This window comes from Schistocerca cancellata, chromosome 6 (assembly GCF_023864275.1).
Source record: "Schistocerca cancellata isolate TAMUIC-IGC-003103 chromosome 6, iqSchCanc2.1, whole genome shotgun sequence".
In the NCBI taxonomy this organism is placed as follows: Eukaryota; Metazoa; Arthropoda; class Insecta; order Orthoptera; family Acrididae; genus Schistocerca; species Schistocerca cancellata.
Genome location: NC_064631.1, coordinates 130,412,643 through 130,435,991, shown reverse-complemented (window position 1 = coordinate 130,435,991; position 23,349 = coordinate 130,412,643). Strand labels below are relative to the sequence as shown.

The window sequence follows — 23,349 nt, the reverse complement described above, 5'->3', positions numbered from 1 at the left end:
AATCTAAAAAAATTGACCAGAAGGGATCTATAGAAAAGCATTTTCTATGATAAACAACTTAAATACTAAAATACTTAGATACTAAAGCACACACTTTTTATATGGATCATTTCACCTCAATAAAACCTATTTCGCACAAAAAAATACTTTCAAAAGCTATTATTCTTTGAACTAACTCTGTATAGTCATTTACCACATTCTAGTAACTTGGCTACACTCTCATTGAATTTTACGTAAGTAAACTTTTACTAGAACACTTTGCACTCGTTAAGAAAAAAGCAAAAACAATTTAAATGGTGCCTCTTTACATTAACTTGGAACTTCCTAAGTGAGTAAAATAGGATACTCGGATTCATCAGACACAATGAAGGATCCCTATATAGGTGTATTATTAGGATGAAATAACAGGGTGAACCAAATTCTTTAAAATTCAAGAATGATTATTAAAACACGCTGTACAAAAGTAAATTTACTATAAAAAAGTCTTATATGGTAGATGTAGGCTTTGATGTGGCGATCAATTATGGCGGCTACACTACCCACACTATGGCCTGCAAGTCTTTTGTTGTATGGGCTCAATTTCTCTTCTTGGCGTCGGTCAGTTCTATATACAACAGCCCAACAACTCGCAGCTATGCAGTAAACCGTTTGCAATCTCCATACGAGGAATTTTGGTGCAAATTTGCAGGCAAATCTTCTGCTGCCCCACAAAGGTCTTGCTTACAGATCGTATGACTTACATCCCGCGCTCGCTGTAGGAGGCTCGCCAATTCGCCCTTGCCATCTTTTGCACTCCCAAAAGTCACTTAAACAAAAGCACATTGGCTTTAACGTTACACCTATTTCTTATATTGTTGCTAAGGGTGACCATTTCTTAAATTGTCAGATGTACATCAACATGAAAAATTTATACACCCAAAGTGTTTTTAAATACGAAAAGTCACCAGAAAATTATTTAACATAGTAAACAATTTACATAGTATTTTACTTCCATTATTCACTTACAATACAAAACTTCAACGTCCAGTATAGTACACTTTATTTTATATGTACCGAAAATATAGTACCAATATGCGAAAAATTTTAAAGCAAAAAAATTATAAAGAATTAAATGAACCATCAACAAATATTGTGATACATGGACCCAACTTCTCAGGAAGGCACTGCGCAAGCTGGTGATGTCTCCATAAAGATGTGGGTTTTGTATACATGGAATTGACTGGGTCCTGTGGTCCAGCTGAGCCGATCATTCACCGGAAATGATTATGCTCGGCTACTTGGAGACCGTTTTCGGAATTGACGGACTTCATGTTACGAAACGACGATGGAATTATTATGGATGACAATGCGCCCTGTCACCGGGGCACAATTGATCCCAATTGGTTTTTAGAATACTCTGGTCAGTTTGAGCGAATGATTTGGCTACCCAAATCACCCGACATGAACCCCGTCGAACATTTACAGGACATAATCGAGAGGTCAGTTCGCGCACATCATGCTGCACCGGCAACCCTTTCGCAGTTGTGGATGGCTATATTGCAGCAAGGCTCATTATTTAAGCAGGGGACTTGCAACGACTTTCTGAGTTCCTCCCACGTCGAGTTCCTGCAATACACCGGGCAAAAGGAGGACCGACAGATGTCAGGAAGTTACCCATAACTTTATCATTTTTTCTCCTCAGCGTACGTGTAAGGTACAACGTTTTATGTGTTTCATATATGTATTGTGATACGACCAGTTTCATTTCTTTAACATCTTCAGGCTGCCGAGTTGTGCTGTAGTCAAGATATAGATGGCACAACCCGGCAACCGGAAGATGTTAAGGAAACGAAACCGGTCGTAACACAATAAATGTGTAAAAATACAGATGCGGTGATTTACATTATTCATTAACGTTAATATCATCTATGGGCTCAACATGATAGAGATTACATAGATCTATGTTCTTCATGTGAATAAGAACACCATCTTTTTGACTGAAGGAGCTGGAATCGCATACTTTCCGTGATAAAATCCATTGCCTCCAACAGGTTGTTCACAAAAGTATTTTTTTTTCATACAACTGTAATTCTAGGTTGATATGGAAAACGAAATGTAAGATGTAGCAAAGAAAACTAGAATGACTCACAAAACCGTGCTGGACAGGTACTAAAGATATATTCAACAAATGCTACTTTAATACTCCTCAACGAGTACTCCAGGGTAGTTCCGAACGCGACGCCGCGCCAGGAAGAGTGTCAAACAAACCTTGTATTACAATAAGTGATCGTGTGAAAAATAAGCAAAATTTTGTAAAAGAAACCAAAGCTATACAGTGTAATTAGCACAGCTTTTCGAAAAGCTACATCTGTGGTTTAGTAGACTCGCGGAAAATCAGCACTAGAAACACGTGAGAATTTTGTAGTGAATAAAAAGGTCGATACCCGCAGATTCCACGTGGGGCATGTGCCCCGTCTTGTCCCTCGCTTGCGGACGCCTATGATGTCCTGCCAAAATGATGTTATCGTAGCTCAGATAGACGTTGTACTATGTGCTGTTTTATTTCACGCTGTTATTAAGAATATTATTTTCGTTTACTCATACGCGTAATTATTGACCTGTAATTTTTTCTGTGATAAATGTTGCAGTATTGTATTCACCAGGTTTTTCTGAAATGCTAGTGAAGTAAAATTTTCATGATCCACGTACGCATAAAGACGAAGAAAATATGTGAAACGAAGTGCATAAAAAGGATTCTTCCGTAGACCTACGAAAACAAGAGTAGAAAAATTAAGATTTTACGCTGTAAAGTACTATGTACATTCTGCCGCTAGGTTCAAATATTTTACCGTCGACAGGAGCATCGTTTATCGCTATGACGTATATGCGAGAGTACGATCTTCACTTTACTTAATGAACTGAGATTTGTGAGAATGCTCTGTACCAACATGAGACGTACAAGGAACATTTTAATATGTTTGACATTACATGTTTGCTGCTTGGTTGTTATTCTTGGCTGTGGCTAATGGCATATTAACTTCAATGTAGGTAATACTACAGGGGGTCAGGTATAGATTTACATTATATGTGTATTAGTTTGTGTAGTAATTCGAATTAATGACCTGTGTTTCTTTGTTCTACATAACCAGATAAAGGGATTTTGTTGGCCCGAAATGTATTGAGTGAATCACACATTATCGACAACTAGTGCGTAACAATCTCATTGATGGCTTCAGGACAGATAGTTCTATGCGAGTATCAAAAGCCATCCGCGTGTGTAAGCGTACCAGAATTGATATAATTTGTCCAGATTATGAAAATACTTCCGCCACAAGGTCCTTTCAGTGATACTGAAATAGATCTCTGTATGTCCATCTTTTTAGCGATGGTCGGTGGATGATGTTTGAAGTGGTCACTGTAACAAGTAGATATCTACTAACACCAGTATTGCTGGCTCCTGCTTCGATCACATGCGTCGTAAATTGTTCCTACACGCCGGTCCTGGGCCTGAAGATGGAGTAATAAAACGCCGAAACTGGTTGCATAATAAAATAAGGTTGAAAGTTGACGGCTGAAAGGTATTTAATTTCACGTCCTGAAATAGATCTGCTGCGTTGAAAGTAAGCTTCTTTTAATCGCTGAAAACCACCTGACTGTATTCCTAGGACTTGCACATGTGTTCCCCAGTAAAATCCTTTCTTACCTTAAATGTCGTATGTTTGTTAGTTGCTAGTATCTCGTCTGCAACCAGAATTTGTCTTACTAGTCTGATGACTGGAAGCTTCAAGTGAGTTACTAAATGAAACTAAAAGTTGCTCACTACCCTGAAGAATTACTTGTAGGAGGCGTACAGTTTCGTTTTCAATCCATCCTACCAGTATCGTCCTTATCAAGAGCCCAATTCCCCAATACTGTTAATAACACTGCTTGAACTACCATACTAACGTTATTTATACTGTATCAAACAAAAAAGAAAAATCGTTTGCAAGTGAATGTTTTATTTGTGAATACCAAACACGGTCCTCCTGTTCATGCTAGGCATCTTAAGTGGTCTATATTATTTAATTAGAGGGTAAACCTGAGTAACTGCTTGACATACTTTATTTCATGATAGGAGACACATTCCTTATCTTTAAGTAAGGTACGCCTTCTGCGCACTGTTCGAACCGTCCTCAACAAATGGCGGGAATGTCTTCACACGGGGAATACATTCTGAGTGGGAATAAAAAAAAACTGCGTGTGGAAAAAGTAATTTATTGTTTGTTGTGTGAAGGGGAATACGTCGTTTGCCGCACTCATCCCGTAATACAAGTTCAGTAAGGTAAGTTGTTCACGTAAGTAGTCAGACACTTACATGCAGTTGTATTACTAATGGATCACAATGTTAGCCATCATAGTTCGGTTTAAAAGCTTTATTTCTGAATCATTCGCTTAGGAAAACAACATCACCTCTTAAGGTTTGTGTACATTTCGCAAACAATGGTTCCATCTCTGTGCGAAGCAGGAGAAGCCAATAATGGGTTACGTGAGCAGGAGAAGATAATCCTATTCAACAGCAGATTTTTATGGATCACTTCTGAAGTTTTTGGACAAAGACTGGTTGATATGCAAAGCTGCTAAACATTTTTGCATTCTGTGGAGTAATTTAAAAGACTACGTAGATCGCAGTGATGGCGACAATGACATAGTGATAACTGGGAATAAGGGTAGACCGTTTGCTCTTACGAGAAAAATGGAAGTTATTTTCATAATACAAGTGCAGGAAATAGCTTTGGCCTGAACCTAAACCGAATAAACCACTAAGCATTGTAGCGCAGTGAAATCAGCGTATAAGGGACAATAGAAAACGATGACATCTGCTCCACTTGTAAAGAGAGCTAAAGCTGTAAAAAGAATAAAAGTGCTTGGATTCAGTGTTGTTTTAGTCTGTGATGGTTCTATGAAAGGTCTCAGTCCATCGATTCATCTGATGCTATCCTACTTGTGTGTAATATTTGTGTAAACGTCAGTGACAGCGATACTGATGCTGAAAATGAATGAGGAATGCGTTAAGGGAACTGTAACAACGCAAAACAAAATTATCTCGGAATTAATCACATTATCACGAAGGTTAATACATGGTGCCACAGAACTGGGTATGTAATAACTAAATTAGATAGTATGCCCACTTTGTGTACTGCATTTTATAAAATGGTTCAAATGGCTCTGAGCACTATGGGACTTAACTTCTGAGGTCATCAGTCCCCTAGAACTTAGAACTACTTAAACCTAACTAACCTAAGAAAATCACACACATCCATGCCCGAGGCAGGATTCGAACCTGCGACCGTAGCGGTCGTGCGGTTCCAGACTGTAGCGCCTAGAACCGCTCGGCCATTCCGGCCGGCTGCATTTTATAACTTAATTACTTAAACCTTCTTTATCATTGTTTACTAGAGCAATGTCTTGGTCTCTTATATGCAAAATATACGATTTCTAGATTGAATATTCGTTTTAATTTTCATTTATATTGTTAATATCACGGGTTTAGGTAGATTGGCCCTAGATATTTTGATACGAGAACTTTAGTGTTTCTTGGCATCTCATTTCAATCTACACTCCTGGAAATTGAAGTAAGAACACCGTGAATTCATTGTCCCAGGAAGGGGAAACTTTATTGACACATTCCTGGGGTCAGATACATCACATGATCACACTGAGAGAACCACAGGCACATAGACACAGGCAACAGAGCATGCACAATGTCGGCACTAGTACAGTGTATATCCACCTTTCGCAGCAATGCAGGCTGCTATTCTCCCATGGAGACGATCGTAGAGATGCTGGATGTAGTCCTGTGGAATGGCTTGCCATGCCATTTCCACCTGGCGCCTCAGTTGGACCAGCGTTCGTGCTGGACGTGCAGACCGCGTGAGACGACGCTTCATCCAGTCCCAAACATGCTCAATGGGGGACAGATCCGGAGATCTTGCTGGCCAGGGTACTTGACTTACACCTTCTAGAGCACGTTGGTTGTCACGGGATACATGCGGACGTGCATTGTCCTGTTGGAACAACAAGTCCCCTTGCCGGTCTAGGAATGGTAGAACGATGGGTTCGATGACGGTTTGGATGTACCGTGCACTATTCAGTGTCCCCTCGACGATCACCAGTGGTGTACGGCCAGTGTAGGAGATCGCTCCCCACACCATGATGCCGGGTGTTGGCCCTGTGTGCCTCGGTCGTATGCAGTCCTGATTGTGGCGCTCACCTGCACGGCGCCAAACACGCATACGACCATCATTGGCACCAAGGCAGAAGCGACTCTCATCGCTGAAGACGACACGTCTCCATTCGTCCCTCCATTCACGCCTGTCGCGACACCACTGGAGGCGGGCTGCACGATGTTGGGGCGTGAGCGGAAGACGGCCTAACGGTGTGCGGGGCCGTAGCCCAGCTTCATGGAGACGGTTGCGAATGGTCCTCGCCGATACTCCAGGAGCAACAGTGTCCCTAATTTGCTGGGAAGTGGCGGTGCGGTCCCCTACGGCACTGCGTAGGATCCTACGGTCTTGGCGTGCATCCGTGCGTCGCTGCGGTCCGGTCCCAGGTCGACGGGCACGTGCACCTTCCGCCGACCACTGGCGACAACATCGATGTACTGTGGAGACCTCACGCCCCACGTTTTGAGCAATTCAGCGGTACGTCCACCCGGCCTCCCGCATGCCCACTATACGCCCTCGCTCAAAGTCCGTCAACTGCACATACGGTTCACGTCCACGCTGTCGCAGCATGCTACCAGTGTTAAAGACTGCGATGGAGCTCCGTATGCCACGGCAAACTGGCTGACACTGACGGCGGCGGTGCACAAATGCTGCGCAGCTAGCGCCATTCGACGGCCAACACCGCGGTTCCTGGTGTGTCCGCTGTGCCGTGCGTGTGATCATTGCTTGTACAGCCCTCTCGCAGTGTCCGGAGCAAGTATGGTGGGTCTGACACACCGGTGTCAATGTGTTCTTTTTTCCATTTCCAGGAGTGTATTTCTTTTCACAACTGTATGGTTGTGTTTTCCACACTTACATTCTTTCCATGTTCATTAGGTGCGTCAATGTGGTGTTCTGTAGGTATTAAATATATAGCACACATTCCTTCCGATAAATATGTCACATTTAAACTTCAGCATGTACATAAACTATACTCTAGCACACTGCACAGGTTCTTGCTCACATGCTTTAGGACTAACTGAGGGCTCGTGGGAGCTGCTGAGAGTGAGTGCAGAGTTTGGTGTTGAGGTGGGGATGGAGGAAAACTTTCAGTTTCAAGTGATGGAATTATTTTACGTATAAGATAAAGCATAATTAAAGTTGTAACTGAGTAAAATGTCTGCAGATATTAACAATATTACTAACAACATATTGATGTGTCAACTAGAGATGCCCAACTCCTTGTAAATAATGGTATTTAATTTATGTTTATCAGGCAATTACCTTCACGGCAGCCGGCCAGGGTGGCCGCGCGGTTCTAGGCCCTACAGTCTGGAACCGCGTCACCGCTACGGTCGCAGGTTCGAATCCTGCCTTGGGCATGGATGTGTGTGATGTCCTTAGGTTAGTTAGGTTTAAGTAGTTCTAAATTCTAGGGGACTGATGACCTTAGAAGTTAAGTCCCATAGTGCTCAGAGCCACTTGAACAGCCTTCACGGCAAAATCATAGTGACTGAAGGTGTGCACTGCTCAGTGAAACGTTCATCTGCAGTAATTTATTTAAATCCAACTGATTATCGAGTCCCTTTCCAGGTAGCAGCAGAGGTGCCTTTATATCAGTTTGAACTCATGAAAAAGGGTTTGATTTGTTTTACTCGTATATCGCTCTTTAACATGAACAATATATTCAGATTCATTTTTATGTCATATTATCACGTGAGCAATGTAAAAATTTGTATTGGGTTGTAACTTCTGGACAGCAAAGGATCGATCTGATTGTATTAGTAAGGAGCGATTTGTCATTGTGTACTGGTGCGACACATTTATGACCCGTAATTGCCCATTGCACTGTAAAACATTTAAACAAAGCAAACATTCTTGCTCATATTTTCTCTCCAATTTCATCTTATCAAAATCCCTCACATAACGAAAGTTATCGAGAACATACAGGACTATGATCTTTATAGGCATCAAGCTCACATCATTATCTCGTCAATTTTTCTGGTAACTCTGTGTTGTTCTACTTATGCAGATGCATGTATTCATCCTTACAGATGCTCAGTCCAATTTTCTGCTCCGTACAGCCACTACGTGATTTTTGAGAGCCCCTTCAGTGACGCTGTGTGTTATGAAAATGGAACAGCGGAATTTAGAGTAACGTTATGCAGTCATGTTTTGTATTAAACTTGGGGAATCCGCGAGTGTGACATTTGCAAAGCTGAAACAGGCATATGGAGAACATCCCTTATCAAGAGCACAAGCTTTTCGCTGGCACAAATCACTTTTGAAAGGCCATGAACATATTGAAAATGAACCTCGGTCAGGGAGCCCTTCGACTTCAAAAGCCGCTCAAAACGTCTATCTTGCGCGTGCTATTCTGAGACCAAACCGATGTTTAACAATAAAGAAGATGGGTGTCCTCTAGATTAAATTTTGACCCCACATTTATTCACTGAAGACAAGTGGATGCTGCATCATGACAACGCCCCATGTCACATGGCCACTTACATCACGGAATTTTTTACCTCAAAAGGTATTCCTGTTCTGTCACAGCCCCCCATTCACCCGATCTGGGTCCTTGTGACATTTTTCTCCCTCCGAAAAATTGAAAAATATCTTAAAAGGATGTAATATTGGGTCCCTGGAGAACATTCAAAAGAATTTAACTAACTTGCTAAAGGCAATAGCAGCTGAAGCTTTTCAGTGCTGCTACCAAGACTGGGAACAACAAATCCGCCGGTGTATAGTTTCCCAAGGGAACAACTCTCAAGGGGACTGTATTGTTGTTTGAGAAAGTAACTGTGATAGGTAAAAAAATCGCTCTCACACACCTCGTAATAACAGAAAGATAGCATCACTTCGCAAAAAGCTGTGATCTTGTTTCATGGGTTTATGAATGAAATCTGGTCTACACTCCGTGTTTTTTAGTGTAATGATGGGTTTCTGTCTAATTAAGCCATCTTCATGTCTAAAATATGAGATGATGACTGCCACTAACTAATGCCGGTGATGGCTACCATCAGCTCCATACTTTCCATATGAAGACAGAATAATTGGGCAAAAACCTGTCATTAAAATGAAAGTACATGCTTAGATAGAACTTTTTTCATAAAATCAACAGTTATATTACTGTGACTTTTAATGTTACCCAAAATAAACAGAACGATGACATCAGGTGGCGGGTATATATGGGTCACGGTAGGACGACGGGAGTTTCAGCACACAAAAACTATATTTCGTGCGCGACTCGCTTTTACATGAAACGCGTTACGTGGCCGCATCCTGTCAGAGCGCGTCAGCCCGCGAAGCCTGTGCACGGCATTATTTTTTTTTTTTTTACTGCACGCACACTGCAGGAAAGTCTCTAAGACCCATTTCATGATGCCACAGTGGTTAGGACGAAAGAGCCAGTTTGTGGAGAAACGAGACTGAAATCTCTGTCCAACTGTCCAGCTGCTGGTTCCTCTGAATCATTTTTGACAAATGACGTGTTGGTTCACTAGGAGGAATCTAAACTGTTTCCTTATTTTACCGCTTAGAAATTCAGCTGTTGTTACGTCGCCGGTCGCGAGATATCCGAGACCAAGCTGTTCGTACTTTCTCTAAATTATCGATGCCGTACTAGTGACTCGCTAGCATTGAATATGACATTAAAAAACGTGAGTGGATTATTGATTATCTTGCATATGGTAAGTGTTTAACTGGAGACTGCTGTGCAACTATGCTAGAACACTAAATGACTTCAGAATATCGACACGTCTAAAGAAATTTTTGTCTTGGGAACGTCAGCTATCTATAGCCGAAGTCGGTAACACGCGCTTGCGCAGTGGTGCTAAACTCGGATGCTATTGGTCTGGATAATATGGGACTGGGCGAGGTGGTTCAGTGTTTGAAGCCAGCATTACACGACACACCTGTGGTATACAAGTCTGCACCAGCGCCCCAAGAGTACAAGTCTGGAAATGAAAACTTGTTTTTTAAGCCGTCGGCACGCGGGACGAGTTAACAAACGTTGACGTGGTGTCCTACGAGTTTTGTAACGTCCTCCTAATTGAAGTTAAGGAGCCATTTTATCACAGCGGAACACAAAATAAGTTCTGCGATATTTCAGCAAAGTACCACGCAAAATACAACCAGTAGGAAGCACTAACGCTCCCTACGTCACAAGTAGAAAGCAAGACGCCTTACCGTATTTGTCCCGTGCAGCAGAAACGTATGTTCAGTCGTTTTTATGTTACACGTTACACCTTATGAACATATGCTGTTTGTAGCACGAGCACACCGAATGTCTACATCTACATCCATACTCCGCAAGCCACCTGACGGTGTGTGGTGGAGGGTACCCTGAGTAACTCTATCGGTTCTCCCTTCTATTCCAGTCTCGTGTTGTTCGTGGAAAGAAAGATTGTCGGTATGCCTCTGTGTGGGCTCTAATCTCTCTGATTTTATCCTCATGGTCTCTTCGCGAGATATACGTAGGAGGAAGCAATATACCGCTTGACTCCTCGGTGAATGTATGTTCTCGAAACTTCAATAAAAGCCCGTACCGAGCTACTGATCGTCTCTCTTGCAGAGTCTTCCACTGTAGTTGGAGTTTATCTATCATCTCCGTAACGCTTTTGCGATTACTAAATGATTCTGTAACGAAGCGCTCTGCTCTCCGTTGGATCTTCTCGAACTCTTCTATCAACCTTATTTGGTACGGAACCCATACCGGTGAGCAGCATTCAAGCAGTGGGCGAACAAGTGTATTGTAAACTAATTCCTTTGTTTTCGGACTGCATTTCCTTAGGATTCTTCTAATGAATCTCAGTCTTGCATCTGCTTTCCCGACGATTAATTTTACATCGTCATTCCATTTTAAATCACTCCTAATGCCTACTCCCAGAATTAACTGCTTCCAGTTGTTGACCTGCTATATTGCAGCTAAATGATAAAGGATCTTTCTTTCTATGTATTCGCAGCACATTACAATTGTCTACATTGAGATTCAGTTGCCATTTCCTGCACCGTGCGTCAGTTCGTTGCAGATCCTCCTGCATTTCAGTACAATTTTCCATTGTTACAACCTCTCGATATACTACAGCATCATCCGAAAAAACCCTCAGTGAACATCCGATGCTATCCACAAGGTCATTTATATATATTGTGAATAGCAACGGTCCTACGACACTCCCCTGCGGCACACCTGAAATCACTCTTACTTCGGAAGACTTCTCTCCATTGAGAATGTCCCGAGAACGACTCGTTATTGGTAAGATTTTTTGTAATAAACTGACTGGAAACGCATAACGGTGATTAAATAATTTTCGTATTCAATTATTTTCACTTCATATTTAGCGTGTTATGAGGGTAAGCGTTTTTGAAGACTCATGAAAATGTGTCGCTCTTCAGCTTAGTGTAATTGGTTGAGGTGCCACGTTACAAAACAATGCGCAGATTCACGTCGTACTGTATTCAATTTTATTTTTCACCTTCGTGATATCTAAAAGGTTGTGGAACTTTCCTATGAAATTAATATATATAATTTACATAATATTTGACGTCATGTAAATATAAATGCGCTCTCTGTCAGGAGTGAGTTTGTTCGATTTGCTAAAAATGGTTCAAATGGCTCTGAGCACTATGGGACTCAACATCTTAGGTCATAAGTCCCCTAGAACTTAGAACTACTTAAACCTAACTAACCTAAGGACATCACACACACCCATGCCCGAGGCAGGATTCGAACCTGCGACCGTAGCAGTCCCGCGGTTCCGGACTGCAGCGCCAGAACCGCTAGACCACCGCGGCTGGCGATTTGCTAAAACTTTTATGCATGCATCTGAATGTAATTTTCAAATTTATGTTATTATATGTTCACGGATATTGAACGTTACATTTTTTTGTTCCACAAACACAACAACATGACTAGTAAATGGTCAAGAGAAGAAACGTGCGTTTTGATGGAGCTAACGTAGAAACTCCAAACCCGTTGGTTTTCTGAAAAAAAAAATAGGTTTGGAAGCCAAATAAAGTTGATAACTGCCGCTGGAGAGTGCCAAGAGAGCAAAATCGCGTTAATACAAAGTATATTCGTACCGTGTGCCGAAGATTATGTCTCCCGTAACGTTGCGTATTCCGTTTGTAAACACGTCTCTGTTAGTTGCAAATCGATGGATTTTCCGAACACACTTGAATCCATGATCAATTAAAAATTGTAACAGAAAGGTTGGTAAGGAAATGAAATATGTGCATAAATGACTACACTAAGTTTTTAGTGAACTGCGAAAAAGTGCTCATGGGTGATTTTAAATTTAATGAACTTCTTAACATCCAAAGAATACACTTTACTATCTCTCAAATCTAGCAACTCTCGGTACAATAACCAAGTTAGTCCGATGGCGTAGCAACAGTGAAAAACAAATATCATCATAATATTTACCTCATCCATTAGATTAGACTTATTCCTTCACAAACTAGTTTCCGTTACCATCTTGATATGATCATGTCGATAAAACACATCGATAAATTGAGACTTTACATTTGAAAAATAACATTGCCATTGCTTCCTCACTCTAACACCGTTTAACAATATCTGACCACTGCGCCCTCCTGCACATCAGAGATATTAACTTCCGTGATACAATTTTATAACAACGCTGTTCGCTCACAATCGATTCAGGTATCAAAATTATACATGACACATATCAACCTAACACTCGTGCCTCTTACGCAAAAATGTCGTACGATCAACGTCCAACGTAGATGTTTCGAAATTCGCAGAAGGAGATTGCGAGGTATGTTGACCCAAAGAAAGTGTTTTTTTTTTCTTTTTTTTTTATCTGACGCAGTCTTCGAGTGGCCAAGAAATTTTTCACGTTTTCCTTGCACAAATGCGTGATGTAAAAAAATATGTGGAGTGAGTATTCTGGCACGGAGGGCAGATTCTTTTTGTTGTCGACACACATTACCCCTGAAATCATGCACTGTGATATGACATAAGGATTACTCATAAATGCTGTGCAAACTTTGAATGTTATCGCATCACTATCACATAAAAATACTGTTGACAAAATAGTGTTACGGATTTTCTACAAACAATTCAATGACATGTTGATAAACTGCGTTCGACATATGGCGCGAAATTGGCTTAAAATTTTTAAGGGTTAAACACCTATTTGCCCAGGTGTAGTAGCTCAGAAGTCATTATTTCATTAAAGGAATGAAAGTATAGCTACCAGCATTTTGTTAGGGCCCGTAGTGCAATTTATTGTATTTATGAGCCTTTGTTTTAATAAATGATTGTGCAACGGTATTTTGAAATGCCTTCCTCGTACGTCTTAGCGAAAGTGTCCTGAAACATTTCGAATAAAGCAAATAAGCGATTTATCACACTTTACAATATTTTTAGAGGTGAAATTGTTACTTTTTACTTTATGGTAGAATCTTCTTAATCGTCATTCATTCTCAGCGAAAAAAATTTGGAAATTTGTGGTAAGTTCTTACAGGAATGGTAAGTTCTGCTGAGGTCATCGGTCACTAAGCCTACACACTACTTAATCTACCTTAAATTAACTTATGCTATGGACAACACACACATCCAAGCCCGAGGGAGGAATCGAACCTCCGACGGGGGAGCTGCACGGACCGTGACAACGCGCCCTAGACCGCACGGCTACCCCGCGCGGCATTCTCAGGGAAATACGCAGTCTTTTCTACAGGAACTCCTTAAAAAAAAGCACAATGGTTTGTAAATATGTATAATATTGAAAAAAAATCACTCACACTGTTATCCGTAAATCTTATCTACTGGTGAACGTTGCTCGAAATTTGTATGCATTCAAAGCATTGACTGATAGCATATTCTCGCGCCACTGAATTAAACTACTACTTGCCTTGTAAATATATGCCCATACGGCCGCATAACTTAGCCCTATTGACCCTTTATTGCACTCGGTCACGAAATACTTCTTGTTCAGCACACAATATGCATCTTACTGGTGTGATAACATTAATTAAACAGTGGTGGTACTTTTATATAAATGAACGGTGTCTGTTCTTTCTGACCTCTCTGAGAGAACAGACACCACCCATTTATATAAATGATCTGCCTCGATGGACTACGAATGCACAACCATAAGTGCAGATGCACATTTACGTCCGACCTCCAATAGGAATCTACAGGGTGTTACAAAAAGGTATAGCCAAACTTTCAGGAAACATTCCTCACACACAAAGAAAGAAAATATGTTATGTGGATATGTGTCCGGAAACGCTTACTTTCCATGTTAGAGCTCATTTTATTACTTCTCTTCAAATCACATTAATCGTGGAATGGAAACACACAGCAACAGAACGTACCAGCGTGACTTCAAACACTTTGTTACAGGAAATGTTCAAAATGTCCTCCGTTAGGGAGGATACATGCATCCACCCTCCGTCGCATGGAATCCCTGATACGTTGATACAGCCCTGGAGAATGGCGTATTGTATCACAGCCGTCCACAATACGAGCACGAAGAGTCTCTACATTTGGTACCGGTGTTGCGTAGACTAGAGCTTTCAAATGCCCCCATAAATGAAAGTCAAGAGGGTTGAGGTCAGGAGAGCGTGGAGGCCATGGAATTGGTCCGCCTCTACCAATCCATCGGTCACCGAATCTGTTGTTGAGAAGCGTACGAACACTTCGACTGAAATGTGCAAGAGCTCCATCGTGCATGAACTACATGTTGTGTCGTAATTGTAAAGGCACATATTCTAGCAGCACAGGTAGAGTATCCCATATGAAATCATGATGACGTGGAAGAACATGGGGCCCAATCAAGACATCACCAACCTGCCCAAACGTTCACAGAAAATCTGTGTTGATGACGTGATTGCACAATTGCGTGCGGATTCTCGTCAGCCCACACGTGTGGATTGTGAAAATTTACAATTTGATCACGTTAGAATGAAGCCTCATCCGTAAAGAGAACATTTGCACTGAAATTAGGGTTGACACATTGTTGGATGAACCATTCGCAGAAGTGTACCCGTGGAGGCCAATCAGCTGCTGATAGTGCCTGCACACGCTGTACATGGTACAGAAACAACTGGTTCTCCCGTAGCACTCTCCATACAGTGACGTGGTCAACGTTACCTTGTACAGCAGTAACTTCTCTGACGCTGACATTAGGGTTATCGCCAAATGCACGAAGAATTGCCTCGTCCATTGTAGGTATCCTCGTCATTCTAGGTCTTCCCTAGTACGGAGTCATACGCTGGAATGTTCCGTGCTCCCTAAGACGCCGATCAATTGCTTCGAACGTCTTCCTGTCGGGACTCCTTCGTTCTGGAAATGTCTCGATACAAACGTACCACGCAACGGCTATTGCCGCGTGCTAATCGATACATCAAATGGGCATCTGCCAACTCCGCATTTGAAAATATTGCACTGACTGCAAAACCACGTTCGTGATGAACACTAACCTGTTGATGCTACGTACTGATGTGCTTGATGCTAGTACTGTAGAGCAATGAGTCGCATGTCAACACAAGCACCTAAGTCAACATTACCTTCCTTCAATTGGGCCAACTGGCGGTGAATGGAGGAAGTACAGTACGTACTGACGAAACTAAAATGAACTCTAACACGGAAATTAAGCGTTTCCGGACACATGTCCACATAACATCTTTTCTTTATTTGTATGTGAGGAATGTTTCCTGAAAGTTTGGCCGTACCTTTTTGTAACACCCTGTATAATTGGCGTGCAAGGAGCACATGGATGGGAACTGCTAATAAGCGGTGGCACTTGGTGGGAATGTGGGTCTGCCGAAGAGTGTGCTGAGGCAGTCCGCGCATCTGCTGTTAATACTGTGTACGGCTAGCGCTGTAATTGACGCATCTTCCTTGTAAAAAGGAGATCCAGGCCGGACAGAGATTTTCACTCGTCGCCACTGATTACGCATGAAGTTCCAATGTAGCTGATATAATCAGTTCCTTTCCTTTCTACCCTCCACACCTTCAATTTACGTAGGTTGTGGTACTTACGAATGTAAAGTAATATTTAACCCTTTGACGTTCTTCCCACTATACCAGTTATTACAGCTTCTTCCACTCACGTATTGAACGCGGGAAGAATGCTTGTTTAAACAACTGATCAGTTGACTTCGTAGCAGCTGAGGAGAACTCCGCCTACCATCCTCCAAGGAAGCCATGGGTCTGAAGATGGTCATATAAATATAACTGAAACCGGTCAACTTTGTTATTGAGACGTAAGTGTTGTGATCAAGACTGAACTTTAGTTAAAATTTAATATTGATCACTGTTTCTGTTGTGGCGTAGCAAGACAGCCACGCCACTCGGAAGTAGCCGAAAGGCACGCGTTAAGCTCACGCAGATGGGCGTGAGGTCTGAAACAGGATACGTAATGAATGCTATAAAGAAAAGTACGTAGCTTCTGGAATACTTAACTTTAATCCATCATTTGTATACAGCATTCTTGATGATACAAGTGAGACTCTCTCCAGAAATGGTTAATGGCGCCTTGCTATGTCGTAGCCATGGACTTAGCTGAAGGCTATTCTAACTATCTCTCGGCAGTGTAGTCGCTAGCAAAGTCGTCATATAACTGGGGCGAGTGCTAGTACGTCTCTGTAGACCTGCCGTGTGGTGGCGCTCAGTCTGCAATTGCTGACAGTGGCGACACGCGGTTCCGACATGTACTAATGGACCGCGGCCGATTTAAAGCTACCACCTAGCAAGTGTGGTGTTTGGCGGTGACACCACCGTTTCCAAAAATGTTTACCAAAATTTTGCGTTTTATTTGCTACGTTAAATAATGCATGTTTCCACATGTTCCAGATTCAGTGATTTGACTGGAAATATAGTGAAGAAAATGTCACGTTACTGAGTAGATCTACGACGTCTTTGTGCAAAAGGTCAGGTCTTTTACTGTACATAACCCATTTCTGTGTTCTTACAAGGAAACGAAATTCTTCAGTAATTATCTGTAACGTAAACGAGTTATCTTGTAACGTACCGTTTCGTACCTGCTGTGGTTCTTAGGAAACTAAAGAAAATCAAATGTGGTGGCTAGTTTTATGGCTTTATACACTAATCGCACACTTATTTGGCCCCTGAGCGGAGGATGCTTGTAGAGGAAGCTTGCGATCGGCTCATAGCTCACTGACTGCTGAGACAAGCCCCGCCGTGTTATACGAGACAATCCACTTTACAGCATATAAAAGAAACGCACTTGTAACAGGTTAATGCGTTGCAGAAGTACAAGAAAACCGATGGCGACACTGAGTGGCAAAATGGTTCAAATGGCTCTGAGCACTATGGGACTTAACTTCTATGGTCATCAGTCCCTTTAGAACTTAGAACTACTTAGACCTAACTAACCTAAGGACATCACACACATCCACGCCCGAGGCAGGATTCGAACCTGCGACCGCAGCGGTCGCGCGGTTCCAGACTGTAGCGCCTTTAACCGCTTGGCCACCCAGGCCGGCGACACCGAGTGGGATAAGGTATCATATAGAGCCCCTTCGCTGATTTTGGTAAATAATATTAACAGTCACTATACACAGCACTGTATGCGGATCAGCACTATATTCATAGGGGCTATTTATTGTTATGGTGCACAGAACTGTTACGTAGCTAGTGTTAGCAGCGAACGTAAACATTCCGGAGCCTGCTGAAGTCAGCCACTTCCGCCGACCATATAGGAGCCAAGTAGAAGTGTACGGTCAGTACGCCTCCTATTGAAAACGCAATGTTACAAGTTAATATAAACGATATTACTCCCACTCATCCATTATCGTATACAGAAGTGTCGCGATCTTGTTAGAATGTGACAGAACTGTGTCTGTAGAAAACCAGAAACGTGAGCGCTCTTATGACAATACGCCACACTTGCTGTGCAGTGGTCGTAGCGTGGCAAAACATGTGTAACTACTTTCTGTAGTCCCTACGGAATACGCTGCTCGTTGCTACCAAAAAAGCCGTCAATCCAGCCCCAAATGCTAGTTTGATGTTGGCGACGTGCGCTGTACACTCTCTCTACGTGTGACAGGTGTGACGTGTGCTTAACAACGAGTTGATATGGATCAACGGATTCTGCTATCTCATATAACGAAATAGCGAACCACGTGGCGAAACGAGGAATAATACAGCCAACCGGTTGCAAATAACTATTTGGTACAATTGACCTAGGTTCCAACGCTACTAAGACTGTCTTCATCAGATTGAATTTTGAGAAGCCGTAAAATTACGTTGCGAGAAAGCAATGGTCACAATTTAGAACACCTTTGCTCAAGTCAAATATAAAATAAAACACATTTCAGTCTTGTTACGTATTCCTAGCTAGGAACAACATCTCAATCAGATTTTTACTGTTACTCAAAATTTCATTCTGATGAAGACAGACGTGGTAGTGTCGAAACCTAGGCCAGTTGTACCAAACAGTTATTTGCAACCGGTAGACTGTATAATTCCTATGTTTGAAAAAAAATACTGATGTTGTTGCTGGCGTAAAGTGAAAAGTCCATCAAGAATGGTCAAAGGCGTGAGAGATCTCACACCAATCCAAAGGAAGACATTATAAAGGAAATAAAGCCGAATATTCCGCGAAAAACCTGGTTCTTCTAAATAAAGCTACCTAGACGTCATGCCACTATTATAACGCGCATCCAGCTGGGTCACTGCTGTTACTCTTCACATCTGTACGGGATGAAAGTTCAGCGATCTCCGTAGCGCGAAGTCCATGCAACTGAGACTGCAGACCTCAACCATGTCGTACTAGGGTGTTCACCCTATGGTAGACAACGTCGCACGTTTCCTAAGGCCCTGATCAGAGCACGAATTCTCCAACCTACATCTGTGGCGGCCCTGTTCCGTCAGCTGTCCATAACAGACTATGTCAGTATTGCCCGGCATCTGCAAGAAGCCGATATCCAGTTATAAGTCAGACACAAGGATCCAGCGTGAGACGTCATGATAATTCTGGAGGCCTGTGCCCTGTATATGGCACTATGTATGAAATCTGTAGTGAGAGTATTCGCAGGGTACGGAGGTCTATGCGCACTCACCAGTTTCCGTCCAAAGCCCTGGGCAATTTCATTCGTTTGTTCGGAAGTGGAGGTGAATATTGTGTACCAGCTTTCGGCCAGTCGGTGACGACAAAACCGAGGCGCACACACAGCAATCTTTCTCAAACGATTTTACAGAAACTATTCCTTAAAAAATTTTATTTTTGCGTTAGTTGTAGCTTTATATGTCGCGTTCATGATGATGTGCGCTTCATTTCGTTAATGGTCATAGCTGTTGTAATATTTACATGGAAGTAAGACATTGCGTGAAATTCGAAAAGTTTGTAATGAAAAATAGGGATCGTTATGATTTTGCGTTTGGTGCCCCTTAAGTAATATGCTGTTGTGTATCCAATTTAGCTAACATATTGAATTTTTCAGAATGAAATTTTCACTCTGCAGCGGAGTGTGCGCTGATATGAAACTTCCTGTCAGATTAAAACTGTGTGCCGGACCGAGACTAGAACTCAGGACCGAGTTCGAGTCTCGGTCCGGCACACAGTTTTAACCTGCCAGGAAGTTTAATATTGAATTTTTCTTTACATTTGGGTAGAGGACTGTGTCACAAAACTCGAGAAAATTGATGCGATGTAGCACGGTCATTTCCGATCGCGCCGCTCCAGCGCTAAAGCCAGAGTCAAATGTTCAAAACATCGTCATATTTCCTAAATGGTTTGAGATATCGAAATGAGATTTTGGTAAATGTCAACAAGCAAAGAGAAGCGTATTTGAGCATATGGTTAAGACGCAAAGCTCGATTAAACACCGTGGTATTCAACTACTTGCAGACTTTTTCAGTGAAAGAATATAATTTTTAAGGGTTTTCGATAGCTGGCGAAAAAGAGGAATACTATTACCCTTGGAACAACACAAGTGGAGACATTGCACGTTTATTTTGTACCGACGATGTTCTTTTTCATAAGCTACTGACATTACCTTACTGTTTCAGAATTCTCTCGCCGTTGAGTCTGCTCAACATGGTTTTGATACTGCAATGTCTGTATCATTCTGATTCCTTTGCATTAATACAGGCACTGCAATATCCTATTTCTCTGTCGATACCGGGCAAGCGACTTTCAAGTACAACGTTTGACTCGTACGGGAATAAACACAAATGGATGTACGAGTGTAGGTCGTAGAATCATGGTGACGACATATGGAAGTTTGGGTCTATCCGACAGTCGTACACGGATAGCGAAATTGTAAGGCGAGCGCTCGCAATAAGTGGGAAATCCGGGTTGGAGTCCCGATCTGGCATACATTTTCATTGCCGAATTTTCGTTGTCGTCATCCCTTCTGCGGCTGATGGCTGACCTGTTCGCAACTGCGAATATACCGGGTGATCCAAACATCAGTATAAATTTGAAAACTTAATAAACCACGGAATAATGTAGATAGAGAGGTAAAAATTGACGCACATGCTTGGAATGACATGAGGTTTTATTAGAACCACCCCATATTGCTAGACGCGTGAAAGATCTCTTGCGCGCGTCGTTTGGTGACGATCGTGTGCTCAGCCGCCACTTTCGTCATGCTTGGCCTCCCAGGTCCCCAGACCTCACTCCGTGCGATTATTGGCTTTGGGATTACCTGAAGTCGCAAGTGTATCGTGATCGACCGACATCTCTAGGGATGCTGAAAGACAACATCCGACGCCATTGCATCACCATAACTCCGGACATGCTTTACAGTGCTGTTCACAACATTATTCCTCGACTACAGCTATAGTTGGGGAAAGATGGTGGGTATATTGAGCATTTCCTGTAAAGAACATCATCTTTGCTTTGTCTTACTTTGTTGTGCTAATTATTGCTATTCTGATCAGATGAAGCGCCATCTGCCGGACATTTTTTGAACTTTTGTCTTTTTGTGGTTCTAATAAAACCCCATGTCATTCCAAGCACGTGTGTCAGTTTGTACCTCTCTATCTACATTATTCCGTGATTTATTCAGTTTTCAAATTTATACTGACTTTTTGATCACCTGGTATTTAACATGTTAGTGAGGTGACACTGTGAACTCCACCGTGTTTTGGCAAACTAAGAAAATTTTAATGAGACAACAAGAGAAATGTGTATGTTCTGTTCAAAATTCGCCACTCATGATGCCTCTGTGAAAGATGCAAATTGTTAACAAGCAAGGCGAAAATCGATGCATTTTCAGCGAAATTCCTTTTACATACCAGCCAAACCAGAGGCGACAGTTTGAATGATTACCATGCAAGTGACGGCGTGAAGGAACTACAAATAATGTTTAGAAAAAAAATGTGAGCACTGCCCGCAGCTTCCTCTACTACCGCTCTCGACAAACGTTCGCTGCTCCCGACTCCCATACCTGGACGAGATCCTCTTTGCATCCCATTTTACTCTGTTTTTATCACTTTTTAGGATTGGTTAGTCTCCTTTTCCCATACGCACTTCTACATTCTAGCGGTTGCACGCCTTTAAGTTGCAGGTGGTCTGCTTCATAGGTGGGATATTTCCTGCCTCTAGTATAGCGTTGGTGTCGCTCTCTTGTTGACTTACACCTCATTCTGTTTTTGCCATTGACGACCTGACTGCACTTTTACGTTTTTTAGCCTTTTCCCCTTTTATCGTTCTGACTTTTCTGGGATGTCACACTGTCTGCAGGGACCAAATTTGAAACAAGGGACTGATGACCTTGCTGTTTGGTCCCTTTAACCCCAACCAACCAACGTTCCCTGCCGACTGCGCATCTCCCCGCCACATTATTCTGCCCTGACACTGCTCACTTCTGTAACTGAACTGTTAATACCAAATCGCAATAAATTTAAAAAAAATAGTAATTTCGAGGAGGCGGTACCTTGACAAAGCCCAAGGCGGCGGTCGCCGGTAGCAGGGCGAGCAGTGTGGGCCCCAGGCTCCGACACGGGGGTGCCCCATGTCCGCTCGTCCGCCACCTGCTGCTGCTGCTGCTGCTGCTGCTGCCGCCGCCGTCCATTCCGCTGAGGCTGGCCTCCCTCCGCGCCCGCTGCGCTTTATGTACTGGCGGGCAGGAAGCGCCCGCAGCGGCAACGAGAGCGAGGCCGCACCAGCCGGAAAGCAGGCTCTCGTCTGCAGCGAGACGGTCGCCTCTGTCAGTCTGCAGAGCTCGCAATGGCTCGCGAGCGTGGTAAGCTTTGCTCATATGGAACGCGTACCCTAGCAGAAACCCGTATTGATGAATTACCCCGAAACTTGCAAAAGCAGTAGTCCGAATTGATGGAATTCCAGTTCTTCGGCGTCGCGAAGCGCGATACCTTGGAGTAATTATAGATGAAAAATGGAACTACATATCTCATATCGAAACCATTACACTACGCGCAATAGAAACCTTGAACAACCTCGTCAATATCGGTCATAAAAGATTTCACCTGCCACCTGCTCTCATCAAATTATATCACAACAGCATCCTTTCATCAATAGTAGGTTATGCGTGTGGAGTCTGGGCCCACAGGCTCACGAGGGTGATGCCTGCCATGGCCGTGAGAAGGGTGCAAAGAAACATGATAATGCGGTCTGTAGGTGCCTACAGAACGACACCCGGGGGGGCTCTATTGGTGTTAATGGGATTATGCCCGTTAGACATAAAGATAAGGGAACAGGCCGCATGGTATTGGGTGACTAAGGGAAAGATAGATAAGACAAGGGACGTATTGGGGGTTCAGGTAGGAGATAAACCTGGCATAAAAAGAAGAGGGGAGGAGTTATGGCAAACATCTTGGGAGAACGAAGAAGCTGGCAGAAGGGTCTTTCAGCTGCTGCCAAATATAAAGGAGCGACTTGGGATGACCCACTTCGAGCCAAGCAGGGGACTATTGCACTTTCTCACGGGACATGGACCATATTCGACATATCTATGTCGGTTTGGAAAAAGAGCTACACCAGCGTGCGACTGTGGCGCTCAAGACGGAACACCTGAGCACATCATCTATGACTGCCCGCTATATGATGATGTGGCGTATGACCTGCGAACGCAATTACCCGATCACGACACTTATGCCCTAATACGACGTGCCGACACCTTTACTATCCTCAACACATTGGCAAACGAGGTATCACATAAGGTTTTGCGAGAATTCTTAAGAAACCAAGAAAGATGATATTGAACCGGAATAGACTGAGATGTACTC

At 42.7% G+C, this 23,349-nt stretch overlaps 1 protein-coding gene and 1 non-coding gene across 2 annotated transcripts in view; both read right to left on the bottom strand.

The window, feature by feature from the left end:
• The window catches only part of LOC126088190 (uncharacterized), a 215,240-nt gene extending 192,876 nt beyond the window's left edge, over positions 1-22,364 (bottom strand). The window contains exon 1 of the mRNA XM_049906315.1: positions 22,041-22,364. Within this exon, the coding sequence (XP_049762272.1) occupies positions 22,041-22,364 (324 nt within the window). The remainder of the gene's footprint in view (positions 1-22,040) is intronic.
• Trnas-gga (transfer RNA serine (anticodon GGA)) lies at positions 17,552-17,635 on the bottom strand. The gene is given in 2 exon segments: positions 17,552-17,586; positions 17,596-17,635. It is a non-coding gene; the product is annotated as a tRNA-Ser (tRNA).
• Positions 22,365-23,349: the final 985 nt, after the last annotated feature.